Raw genomic sequence first — 13,661 nt, 5'->3', positions numbered from 1 at the left:
GATATAGCAGATCTACAATATATGTTTGAGAATCACTGGTTTAAATAATAATTGGCCCAAATAAGCAACTACACTTTAGAAACAAGCTCAAATAAAACCGCAACCACCAATAAAAAATTGCTTGTTTGTTTACAAGCAACTTTACAGAAAAATAAGCCCAAAGTCGCTTATAATAAGCAGACATGGCAACATTATGGGTACGGTACATAATCTCGCAACTGCCATCTAGTGGATGAATAGGTGTATTACGCCTGTACACTTTAAAATAAATAAAATAACCCCTAAATAACGTGAACGACCATGCATGTGTCCGTAAAGAACGGACGGAATCCCTCACCCCCTGACGCACGTTTCAGACCCATCTAGGGACTTTGAACGGGCCTTAAGGGGGAGTTTTTCGTTGCCACTGTCGCAAAATTGCTTGCTCAGGGTGGGACTGTCGGGTCTCTGCTCTACATGTAAAGTGTCTTGAGACAACTTAATTGTTGTGATTTGGCACTAAATAAAATTGAATTGAATTGAATTGACACAAAGAAATGAGCTGAAAAAATTGGAACTGGAACGCTATAAAAATGAAGCTGGCTGAAATGTTGCCACCCACCTGAAAATGTATTTTCTGTTTATTAAAGAGCTGCATGGAGAGACTGGGAGACTCCTGTTACTGAGCAAACACTCTACAGCAATGATTACTATCAGAATACAGTGCTTTAACCTTTTAACAAAACAAAAAAAAACATTTTTGTTTTCTAACCAAACAATATGACTTAGGCTACCCTAACCCTTTAACATTGAGGTAAACAGAAGCCAGGGACTTACATGGTGAACACGTCCAGGGTGGCCTCCGGGGCCTGCATCAGTTCAAAGTAGTTCTGCAGGATGGTGACGGTGCCTGTCAACCCTTCATGGCCACACCCACAGAACAAGGCCACGCCCATGTAGAGCAGCACGGTGGCGATGAGAGACGCCCACGGCAGGCTGCCCACGCAGCGCTCACAGCACTCCTTACAACCTATGGGATATAGAGAAACACACTGCATGTTATACGCAACACTCCTTACAGCCTATGGGATATATAGAAACACACTGCATGTTATACACAACACTCATTACAACCTATAGAACATATAGAAACTAGGGACGCAGAGGGGGGGGGTGGGTTTGAACATACTCAGTTCCATTGGGGGAGGGATATCCCCCCACTTTTGGGATGAAGAAAAAAGAAAAAGAAGAAACCTCCGACATCTACACTTCATGGAGTACATTTTTTGTACCGAATTAACCAGATTAATGTAACAAAAACAGCCAAAAAAGTAACAAACCCGGTAAAAAAATACGGTACTTCATGTACAACTGTCATCGTGCAAAACTTTAAAGGGATAGTTCACCCAGTCTTATTTTCTATCAATTACACACCCCATGCAGCCTTAAATTCATGGCAATGTTTTTGTTAACCGGCGGAAAGATGCTGCTGTAATGTCTCCGGTAGGAGACTAAAAGTTCACACTTTGAGTCTCCTACCGGAGCCGCCGCCGATCATATCCATGAATTCAAGTCTCCATGGGATGAGTGATCTATAGAAAAAAAGTCATTTTGGGGGTGATCCCTTTAATGTACGTTAGTAGGTAGCGTAGATGTTTCACTACATACAACACTAGTATCATTAGAACATGGTGTGTTATGCCTCGCCCGTCCTCGCCTCCACACCTATTGTTCTGTGGGCTCTCTGCACTCACCAGCGCCCCCAAGAGGGCTCCACAACACACCTCAGCACACCTGCCTCTCGTCTCCAATCTCCTCACATGCCCTTCATCTCCAATCACCTCCAAACTCTGCATGCCACTCGGTGCCAGAGCTTAAGCCCAACGTACGGTAAAGATTAGCCAAACAACACAGTAGCTTTCCAGTGTTTGTAGAGCTTCTAAGCCTGTTTAACTTTACACAGTGGCAGCACTGTTTTTTCCTCTGTGATTTTATCACTGACCCAGCTTCTCCTCTCCTCTCCAGAACCCGAATCGTGGCAGCCGGCGGAGCCCACACTCCTCATCTTGCCTTGTTGTTAACCTTTGGTTGATAAACTCACCCTTGTGGGCTTTAACTTTCTATTCGCCTCTTCCTTGCTGTGCGCCTGGGTCACACGCACACGCACACGCACACGCACACACACCGATCCTAACAATGATGCCTCCTGGTGGAGTTTCACCTTTCTAGTTTATGCTTCATCACTTGACGGTGTTGCTGAAGATGAAGATGATGACTAAGTATAAATTAATTAAGAAGAAGTTTGACCACATGCAGCCTAGCGTCCCCAATCATGGTGCGAACATTCTGTAAAAATATCCGATCTACGACGGTTTGTGAGCCTGTAGATCAGCTGTTTTCAGTGAAGAGATGATGGTGAAAAAAAGAGTTGCTACAGGGGGGGCTGCCTAAGCTTTTTGTGTGTGTGTGTGTGTGTGTGTGTGTGTGTGTGTGTGTGTGTGTGTGTGTGTGTGTGTGTGTGTGTGTGTGTGTGTGTGTGTGTGTGTGTGTGTGTGTGTGTGTTTGTGTGCAGTGTGTGTGTTTGTTTTGTACATTAAGCACTTGAACCCTAGCATCCCTATTCTGGGGGCAACGTTTGCTGAAAATGGCAGATCTACAAGCTCGCAACGTGTCGCGCTGCAACACGTTGTGAGCTTGTAGATTGGCTATTTTCGGTGAAGAGGTTAGGTGTAGAGGTGGGGGAAAAAAGAGCAGACCAAGTACATAGCCAAAAGTCAAGTATACAAAGTACTGAGGGTTACACATGAATCCAATATATTAATAGAAAAGTCGAATTAAAAAGTATAAATGTACACAACACTGATGATAGTGCTGTTGAACAAGTCTATGAAATCCATGAAAACGTTTGATCTGCTACACATTGTATTCCAATAGATGTAGTGGGGGGGGGGGGTCCCTGCTTCATCTCTGTCTCTAAGCTAAGATGGCCTTGGCCTGAATAACGTTGAAGACCCCTGGTGTACAGCATCAGTCCTCAACCTTTTTAGGCCGCGACCCCCCCAAAATAATCCTATTCCCCCCAGTGACAAGTTCTTGGAATTGTAGGAGTTGAGGCGTTACATTTAGTTTGACTCGGTTCGATAGATAAATATTGTGAAAATAGCCGATCTACAGGCTCACAACGCCGCCCGTTGTGAGGCATTGTGAGCTTGTAGATCGTCTATTTTCAAAAGGTTTGCCTCTTTCTTATATTATTTGACAATTTGGCCAATGGTTGACCAGTTTTTATAGTATAGTTTGTATACTCTTGATAGAGAAATGGTCTTTTTACTTTCTTTCTTTTTTTTAAAAGGTTTTAAAAAGGTCTTATAGGTCCTTAAATTGTCACTTCACTGTCATCTGGGGACCCCCCCAAATCATGTGGGGACCCCCCTGGGGGTCCCGACCCACAGGTTGAGAACCACTGGTGTAGAGGGAGGAACGGAGAGGACAAGCGATGAGTGCTGAGGGACCGCGGTCAATGAAGTATTCGTCTCTGTCGGGTGGAAACCTCATACGTCCAAAACTGTTACTTTTCAGGATTCAAATCCTAAAGCATCAAAAATAGCAGATCTACAAGCTCAAAACGCGACACAAGCTTGTAGATCTGCTACTTTTAAAACGTTTGCGTGACGCTGTAGTATGATCAAGTAGGGCATTGATTTACGAAAATTTCAAATATGGAGGCTGGCAGAGGGAGAGTAGCGCCCAGGATTACAGCTTAGGCATTGGCACTGGGTGAAAAAATGGGTTACAAAAATCGTGGGATAGATTTTAAATAAAAAATATATATATATATTGCAGCGATATAGAGTTTAAGTGGTTAAACATAATACGTGTTCATGCGGCCACTTGGCCTTTCAGTGTTACTATCTAATGACTGACCATTAGAGAAGAGATGCTTCCTAAACAGGCACTTAACGTTATAGCAGCACCTCACACACATAACCTCCATCTTTACACTTACTGAGAAGGGCTGAATGCACACTGCCATCCCCCACGTGACAAACACCCAGGAACACTGGCTATAAGTGGGTTATTTCAACGAAGGTGGGGGCTCACACTATAACTATAACTGCACTATATGTCATCCATACACAGACAATGAACAGGTTGAAATAATGACCTTCAGACCTCGTGTAGTGGAACTTGCTGATAATTTTTCATATAATAGACCCATTTCAAGCCTAGCCGCAAACAACTTGGATGCTATAATGCGATATGGCATCTAAGTTGCAACACCAACAGAAACAGAAAAGTCCTATCTGATTGTATTAAACAACGTTAAACTCACCAATATTGCAGCTGTACGGAAAGCTTGGATTATCCTCTTTGTATCTGTCAAGTCTTTGTTTCATAAAAATCTGCTGTAGTTATGTTACGAGCTACTTTATGTCAATACATTCCTTGCAGGTGATTATCTTTCTAAGTGTTTGAGTTTGGTAACGGTCGTTGGAAATCACTCAACGGTCCTGCATATGACCTGTTTCGAAATTGCACATAATGTACGAACACTTAGCTGTCAATACACAGAATGTATTGACAGCAAGTAGCTCACATGTCTTCGGTGGATTTTTATGAAACGAAGACTTTGACAGATACAAAGAGGATAACCTAAGGAGGAGGAGAATCTAAGTTGCTTGCGGCTATTTCAAGCCCGGGCGGCCCATTAGTGTAGGCATAGTTTTTGTGAGGTTGAGGTTAAGGCAGGGTTAGGCTTAGTTATAATGCATGCTGTCTGACCAATGGTACTTCTGAACAACGGACCGTCAAAATAATGCATAGAGTTAAAAAATAATAGAGCAGGCACCGGAAATCCACTCCCATCCTGCTCACCCAGCATATATACTTCTTTTTACCCCTTCTTCCGGGTTGGGAAATGTGACGGGCGGGGCCTAGTTAGGGCCTATGTGACGCGTCACCTCCTTCTCCTGAGTCGAGCCCATTGGTCGAAACAGTTTTCTCCCGTTCATGTGTCTGGCCCCAGCCGCAATAAGCTGCAGTACCTATGATTGGCCAGCATGTCCAATACGCGTCACTGCTCCCTCTTGGTTCTGGGGGCTTGGGCTAATGCCACAGCACCTTCCTACTGACATAATAGTATAGGGTGATGTTAAATCCTGTACAGGTGTTACCAATGATACTAATTAAGGCTCTGTTCCATTCTGGTCAAACAGAGTCAGGGTATTGTGCATGTTGGCTCACTGGAAAGACAGCTGTACTGATACAGAATGTGAACCAGGTGCAGACGTGCACATGTTGGCTGCTGTTGCTGTTTTTACATCACAGGTGAACCCAGGCTCATCATAGCCCAGATCCTCTGGATAGTGTTGAATACTGGAGAATAAAAAGAAAGAAACCACATGTATGTGGGAGTTCAGCTGTGTAGCAGGTTGAGGATGCTGTCCTCCACTCAGTGTGAGCATGGATACTCACATTTACATTACATTACAGTCATTTAGCAGACGCTTTTATCCAAAGTGACTTACAATAAGTGCATTCAACATAGGTAGGTTCTCTTCTAAAACAAGCAACTAAGAGCATACCTAGCGCTAAGGTAAAAGTGCAATATATCAGCTACCTACTTTCATAAACAGATGAGACAAATAGGAAAATCAAATGAGCAAGAGCTAAAATAAATACGTGTATCAAGTAAACAAGATCCAATAAAACAAGATCCAATAAGACAAGAGCTTGTACAAATAATTGACAACAGGTAGGCAAGGCTAAGAGGAAGGGTCAGGGTAGTATTTCCTGAAGAGGTGGGTTTTCAGCCTGCGGCAAAAGATGGGCAGTGCAATACAGTAGGTAGGCTACTGCTGTATGATGCTCACACATACAGTAAGGTAGGCTACTTGTTGTACTATGCTCACACATACAGCAGCAAGACTGGCTCTTTTTCATTAAGGTTATATATTATCGTAACGATGCATTGTGAGCTTGTAGATCGGCTAAGAGATTTGGTGACACAAAGAGTCTCCTTTGTGTCTCCTACCGGAACCGCTGCCTACCGGTCTGCTGGTCATCAAATTATTGGCTTAGGAATGCTTAGGACAAAAACAAAAATTATCCACAATGCATTTTTTTTGGGGTGAACTATCCCTTTAAACCCCCTCCCCCTCCATCTCTCTCCTGCCGCCTTCGTCATCTCTGATCAGAAGGTTGACGACATCAGAAGCTCTTTTTAGCATCTTCCTGCTAATCAGGTGTCTGACTCACTCACCCAATGCTAAACCCAACATGTGATCATGACTCATGCCTGTCCTTCTCTCCCCTCTCTCTCCACATGATCGGTCTTAGCCCTGAAACATGAATGTCATATCATGACAGTCATGGCGCTACTTGTTCCTGGTTTTTGAAATGTCTACATTTACAACTCCTACATCTACATAAACATTCAAATTTCAAATATAAAGTGCTGACCCCACGGCCGTCGGCCATGGATGTAACAAGTTGAAACGCCCGGGTCTAAGTACCTGTATATTCCGTATTGTTCAATAAAAAGCATTTTACTCCAATCGGCAGCCATTTTTTCATAGAGCTATAATGTATCAGAGTGCAGTACACCTCCAAACCGATAGGGTCGCGTAGTTGAAAGCATAAAGACAACATTTTGAGAAAATGATATAGATTTTTTTTAAACAAAACTTCTCTTCTCACGGTCCCTGGCACGAAACATTTTCAGATGGTTCCAAATACGTATGGGGGTCCTTGGCACGAAAAAGTTTGATAACTACTGCCCTAGACCTTGATATTCCACACCATTGCCCCTGATCTACTCCCTTTCATCACCAGCTCCATCATCAACACATAATGTAACCTCAGGCGTCCCGTCTGCCTTCAAGTCAGCCAGAGTCACACCGCTCCTCAAGAAACCAACTCCTCAGACGTTAAGAACTACAGACCGGTGTCACTCCATTCCTTTCTTTACAAAACTCTTGAACGTGTCGTTTCCAACCAGCTTTAATTTCTCTCCATTTCTCACAGAAGAACCTGCTGGATCCCAACCAGTCAGGATTCAAAGTTCAAACCAGACCACTCCACGGAAAATTGCAATTAAATGAGATAATCACAATTCCTTTGCATAATCGTCACAATCGTTTCCATGTTAATTTTTTTTTCATAAATGTTGTGTTTTTATTTTGTAGTGATATTGAGTGTGCCCTGTTCAGTAGTGTTTTTTTTTTATTGATTGAATATTTTATTAGGCAAAAAATGTAAAACAGCACAGTTACATTTAAAATACTTTGTCTAACAGGTCCGTTCATAAAAGTCCTTGCGGACTTGTTTCCAATGAGGGCCTTGGTATTCAATTCATAGGTTATGTTAGTTTACTGTTGTTTTCCTTTTATTTTGTAGTATTGTTCCTACAGTGTTTCCTGTCTACCCTAGTTACTGTTACCTAGCCTATCCCTGTGTATTTAAACTCTCAGTTCCTTGTGCTCTTTGGCAGTCGTTAGATGTTGTTATGGTGTCCAGTTGTAATTCTGTTCTCCTAGTGTTTTCAGCTTATTTTCTGTAATTTATTCTGCCAATGTTCTTGAGTTTGGGAGAATAGCTCCTTTGCTTTTGACCTGTTCTGCATTTTGGGTTCTACACTCCTGTCTACACTTTGTCACAAATACATTTATTTTCTTTTTTTGTGGAAATACATTTCACTAAATCTCTTGGCTCTGTCATCTCTGCTCAAAAACTCTCCTATGACTGTTCTTCCTCCTGGCTCCCAAACTGTAGAACAAAAGGCCCATTACAGTCAGAACTGCAGGCTCACTCCCAATGTTCTGCCATAATCTGAAGACTCGTATCTTCATTGTTTTGATTGATGCCAGCGACTGACCGAGATGTGGCCGATATACAGACATATCTCGGTCATTCGTTCTCTTCTTTGTTTTCTGTGGCCACAAATGTTAACAATGTCATTTAGTACACTGCACTTATACACTGTTCTCTCAGCATTCTATGTGATTATTTACCTCGCTTATTGTAAGCGCTCTGGATCAGTGGCTGCTAAATTATCTAAATTGTAATAGTAAAGTGGTTTGGTAGGTGTGTCTGTGGCAGGGCAGGAATTTCAGGGAGGCCACGAAGGCCATGGCCGTCGTTGCCGAGGAGGCGAGGGGGCGGGATTAATGGACTTTGACATCAAAGTCCACTGGCCAATCACAGCACTTTTCTGAGCCTAATTATTCAGTTAACCCCAGACCACAGAAAATCCATTGAATGTTCAAAGTTTTTTGGGGAGTAATTGAGGTCAGAAAGCCAAAAAATAAAACTATATAAAAAAAATTCAATTCTATGTCATGAACCAACATTTCCAATCATATGTGTATTCCTTTACTGTCTGCCCAGGGTGATCTCAGTACATAAAAGTACTGTACACAAAAACAGAGCAAATTACCTTAAAACATTCAGTAATACATTTTGTATTGCTGCCACTTGTTTCAAAAGTTTACCCCAAGCTAACCTTTCCTAAATGTATAGTATGAGTATTTCTGACAGCAAATGCACAATTCTTATGCTAGTTTTCCTCCAAGTTACAATGTGTGTTACAACGTGACGTTATTTTGACTGTTGTGTTCCACTTTTGCTTTGGCAAACATCTGCCTACTACAACAAGCAATGATAGGATTAACACTTACAGTATACACACACGCACGCACGCACACACACACACGCACGCACGCACGCGCACGCACACACACACACACACACACACACACACACACACACACACACACACACACACACACACACACACACACACACACACAATAATAAGTCACACGTAGAACAAAGAGGGAAGCTGTCCAATCACAACAAAGCACATTAAGGAGATGGACGGTGATGTTAATTATTCATGATCAGCATATGGAGCACTTTAACTGAAGAGGCTCCACATGCTGTAGATCTGTTGCATCTAATCTCACCCAGAGCAACAAATACACACACAAACATCCCTGTTTGTCAGAGCTGCTACTATCCAATACCGCTTCAATTAAATGAATAATTGAGAAGTGTGTTATCCATTAAAGGTAGGGTAAGTTATGTTATGTTAAGTACTCATTGCTATTGAGTGTTTGTTCAGTAATAGAGTGTTACTTAATAGCATTATTTGTGTAATTTTTTATTTAGATCTATTATATTTGGCATTGTATTATTCTGTATGTTCCTTGTTCTGAGGTGGAGACTGAAGCCTTGGCTATAAATGTACTAACACCTGTCTGTGGTATCATGAAACTGTTGATTACTGGAGACTGCCTGCTGCTGTGGGGAAATTGGTCCTCTCCACAGATTGGCCGGCTCTGATGAGCCCTGTGACACAGGCAGTGGATTGGCTGGGGGCCACACCCAGTCTCTTATAGAGCGTCGCAGTTCCCGCCCACTTCCTGTTTTTTTTGGTGCCGGAAGAAAAAACTCAGGGTTACGGATGTAACCCCGGTTTCTTTAGAATTCGGAGTAACATACTCACTATGGGATATCACCGCCCCCTGGCGTTGATGCAGAGCTACATACCATAAACTCCCGGGCCATTCATTGGCTGAGAAGGGTATGTCACGTGTCCGGTAGACCGGAAGAGGTATAAAACCTCTTGCGTGACGTGGCTCATCCTCTTTAACACGCTTCCTGCATGCAGATGCACACAAACAGGGGTGTTAGGTGAGTATGTTACTCCGAATTCTAAAGAAACCGGGGTTACATCCGTAACCCTGAGTTTCTTGTCAATTCTCCGTAACATACTCACTATGGGATACATAAACCCCCCTGGGGCTTATAGCCATACCGAATCTCAGGTCCGCACGCCCCCTAGCCATAAGGCCCCGTCCCCCTGGACGTGACCTTCGGCCTCACGGGCGCCCCAGCCCTCCGGGCCGGGGTGCGGTATACAATTGAAAGAAAAGGACCCTGACAGACCAAGTCTGCCTATTCATCTAATGAACAGACACAAGTCTGACCCATAAGTGAAAACAAGGAAACAGGGCCTCCTCCCCTGGAAACCTACCAACGGTGGTTCCGAGGGGACTCAAGAGAAGGAAGGTAGAGAAGGGAACAAAGGCGGGTTACACAAAAGACCTGCCTAACCTCCCCCACCCTAACTAGAGACAGCCGCTATGCCCAGTACAGCGTGCGCCACTGACGCCGCTGCCACATCCAGGCTGTAGAAAACCGCAAAAGTCGATGGAGACGACCAGTTTGCGGCCGCGCACACCTCCTGGACCGACATTTCCCTGGAGAGGGCCCAGGAAGTAGCCACGCCTCTAGTAGAGTGAGCCTTCAGTCCTTCTGGAACTGGAGCGCCACTACTGACGTAGGCCAGCCTAAATGGCATCCACACTCCATCTAGAAAGCGTCGCCTTAGTCACTGCCTTCCTCCGACCATCTGGGCCGAAGGAGACAAAAAGTTGCGACGACGACCGGCCGACCGCCGTCCTCTGGCAGTAGAGCTTCAACGCCCTCACTGGGCAGAGACAGTGCAGCCGCCTATCCTCTGCCGAAGCGAAAGGAGGCGGATGAAAAACTATCAGCTCAACCGGTGTCTGGGTCACCATTCCGTTCTTGGGAACAAACGCCATGTTGGGCTTAACCAAACCCTGCTGTCGTCTCCCAAGAACCTCATGCATTCCGAACTTACTGAGAGCGCATGTATGTCGCTGACCCGTGTAGCTGTAGTGAAAACAACCACAAGAACCGTTTCGAGACTAACGATCTCCAGATCCATAGAGTGAAAAGGCTCGAACGGTGGGAGGCAAAGCGCCCCCAGCACCACCGCCAGGTCCCAGGCCGGGAACAGAGGCCTAGAGACCGGCCTGGCCCGCCTGGCACCGTTCATAAAACTACGCACCAGCGGATGTCGGCCAACCGTCATGTCATCGAAACCCACGTGACAAGCGGAAATGGCCGCCTGGTACACCTTAACCGTCGAGAAAACCAGACCTTGGTTCAATTTGTCCTGCAAGAACATGAGGATGCTGCGTACCGAGGCCCGGAAGGCCTCAACCGGCGGTGACTGACCCAGACACCATGACACGAACAGGTTCCACCTGTCGTCGTACGCAGACCTCGTGGAAAGGGCCCTCGCCCCCTGGATGGTAGCTACCACCACAGGGGGCAGGCCATAAGAAGTCAAGGTCTCCCCCTCACGGGCCAAGCCCACCGGTCTAGGTCCTGAGGTTGCTTGTGGAAAATTCCGACCCCTGCCTGCCGTAGCAGATCTCTGATCGGGGGGAGGGCCCAGGGCTCGTTGTAGAGGAGAGGATTATTCCTAACCTCCATGCGCCCCACGCCAGTGCCACCAGTGGCACTGACAGTCCGTGGAGTCTGACAAGTTGAGAGGACCAACTCCCGTGACGGGAATGCATAAAGCAGTTCAGTCGGCCAACCTGGCCCAGATCTGGCTTGTTATCTCCGGAGGAGAGGCCAATCTGCGTACCAAAAAACGCCCCTGGACAACAGAGTCGCTCCACTGTTCAGGAGGCCCGGTACCCGTGAGGCTCTGGTTGACGTAAGGCGCGCGTCGCACCACAGCGTCAGATCGCCAGCTAGCCTGTCCAACACTGGAGAGGCCAGGCCTCCCTGCTTTTTGGCATAGCACACGGTCGTGGTGTTGTCGGTTCCGATCAGGACATGACAACCTCAGGTGGACGGGGCTCCAAGAGCCCACATCCACCTCCGGGGAAAAAAGGTCACACGTGGGGCTTGTCCAAACGAAACAGGTGTAAGGCCGAAGTCATGAGACCCGTCGCCTGCACGCATAGCCTGTATGCGACTTGTCGCCTCACGCGAGAAGACCCTAGGCCGAAACGCTGTCTATCCCGCCCGGGACAGACGCGCCGTGAGCCTGGTCTAGCCCAGCGAGACCCCCTATGAAGGTGGTCTGCTGAGACGGGACCAAGACGCTCGACGGACGGTGACGGTGAAAAACCCCTCGACGTCAAGTGGGGAAACGGCCACGTCTGTGTGCCGCGCCACCTCCTGACTGTGGTGGATAGAAAGGAACGTGGAAATAAGCATTGAAAACAATGCTGGTCCACCCATCCCCTTAACGCACCGTCCGCAGAGAGGGTCATACACCAGTACAACCACAGTGTGTTGTTGTTGATCAGGGGAGCTGACCAGTACAACCACAGTGTGTCACTGCTGTACTGAAAAAACCCCTACACACACAGTGTACCACTGAAGTACCGGGATAGTAAAACAGTTCCGGACTGCAAACTCTCCAACAAGCTGCCTCAGCAAGCGAGTCAGGAGGGGCTCTGATGTCACCCAGTGCGGACAACGCACACGTTTCCAACTGGACCGGTGATGTCGCCACGTGATCCAGCGGACCCGCACATGCGGGGCCGTTAGAGACCGTGGAAGGGTAGCGGTGGAAGGTGGCCACCGTGGTGTTGCTTTAGCGGGGCTGGCTATGCGCTGCACCAAAAAACCACACTGCAATGTGTGGTTGTTAGTGAGGCCAGTTAGCCGCCAATCGAAGCAACAGTAGCCTGACTGGAGGTTCTGCAAACCTAGCAGCTAACAAGCTAGTCAAGGCTAAATCACCATGGGCCAAGAAACGTTGAGATCCGTTTCCAAGGGAACCGGTTTCTTGTGTGTGCGTCGCCATGGGGACCAAAGACGCTACTACTGGTGCTAGCAGCGCTAACCCTGTGTGCGTTGCCATGGGGACCCGCGACGCTGCCACTGCCGCCAGCGGTGCTAACCCTGAGGTGACCGCCCGAGGCAGTAGAGGTACTAACGGTCCGTTAGGACCCGGCGGGGTCACGTGACCGGTCACGGGGACCTTGCCTGACGTCAGCATCCGGTTTGTCCGCCAGCGCAGCCTGTCTGTTTCCATGGAAACCAACGGCGCTGTCACTCTGACAAACGGGGCCGTCCGAAGTAAGCCTACCTTGGCCGTCGCCCTCTCGTCTGAGCCCAAAGGCTCCGGACGGAGCGTCGACAAAGTCGTCCTCCCCTTAGGGAGTGCTTCGTCGCCCGTTAGTGGCGAACGAGGCCTGTAGTCCGTGAGGCGGTACGGCAAAGGGGGCATCTGTCCCTCCAAAATGGCGGAGACAGAGGTCCGCTCTTTGACCCAAGTATTTATTGAGACCCTTCAGATTCAGAATGGGTCGTACCCCCCCCCCCTTCTTTTCCACCAGAAAATATTACGAATAGAAAACCAGTTGGTTCCGATTCATAGATAGTTCTCTGACTATGTTACTCTGAATTCTAAGGAAACCGGGGTTACAACGTAACCTTGCGTTTCTTGACAAATTCTTCGTAACATACTCACTATGGAGAGAGAGTGAACCCCCTCTCTCAGAGACATGGTTGCCTTATCCTCTGCATGAGAGGAACAACACCGTGTCCGACATAGGAGATTATATGCATAAGAGCACGTGGAAAACACACCAGTACAACCACAATGTGTTGTTGCGGATCAGGGGAGTTGATCAGTACAATCACAGTGTGTCACTGCTGTACTGAAAAACCCTGTACACACACAGTGTAACGCTGATGTACTGGGATAGTAAACAGAAGTATCGGAAGTAACCCTTTAATAGCGCCCATGCTCAAGAGGAAGGAAACTTCCTCCCTCAGAGTATTGGCTGCTGGGCCCCTTGCATGGGAAAACAATACTTTTTCTGTCACGGGGGATTTGT

The 13,661-nt window shown here is 46.6% G+C and overlaps 1 protein-coding gene across 1 annotated transcript in view; it reads right to left on the bottom strand.

Moving 5' to 3' along the window:
- LOC308104822 (neuronal membrane glycoprotein M6-a-like) overlaps window positions 1-13,661 on the bottom strand; it is a gene marked incomplete at both ends in the record, with an annotated part of 53,069 nt that overhangs the window by 15,699 nt on the left and 23,709 nt on the right. The window contains one exon of the mRNA XM_080455354.1: window positions 817-1,009. Within this exon, the coding sequence (XP_080311480.1) occupies window positions 817-1,009 (193 nt within the window). The remainder of the gene's footprint in view (window positions 1-816; window positions 1,010-13,661) is intronic.

Source organism: Gymnoscopelus braueri, assembly GCF_963280865.1.
Source record: "Gymnoscopelus braueri genome assembly, chromosome: 2".
In the NCBI taxonomy this organism is placed as follows: domain Eukaryota; kingdom Metazoa; phylum Chordata; class Actinopteri; order Myctophiformes; family Myctophidae; genus Gymnoscopelus; species Gymnoscopelus braueri.
The sequence above is the reverse complement of the archived record's forward strand: the minus strand, read 5'-3'. Positions and strand labels throughout refer to the sequence as shown.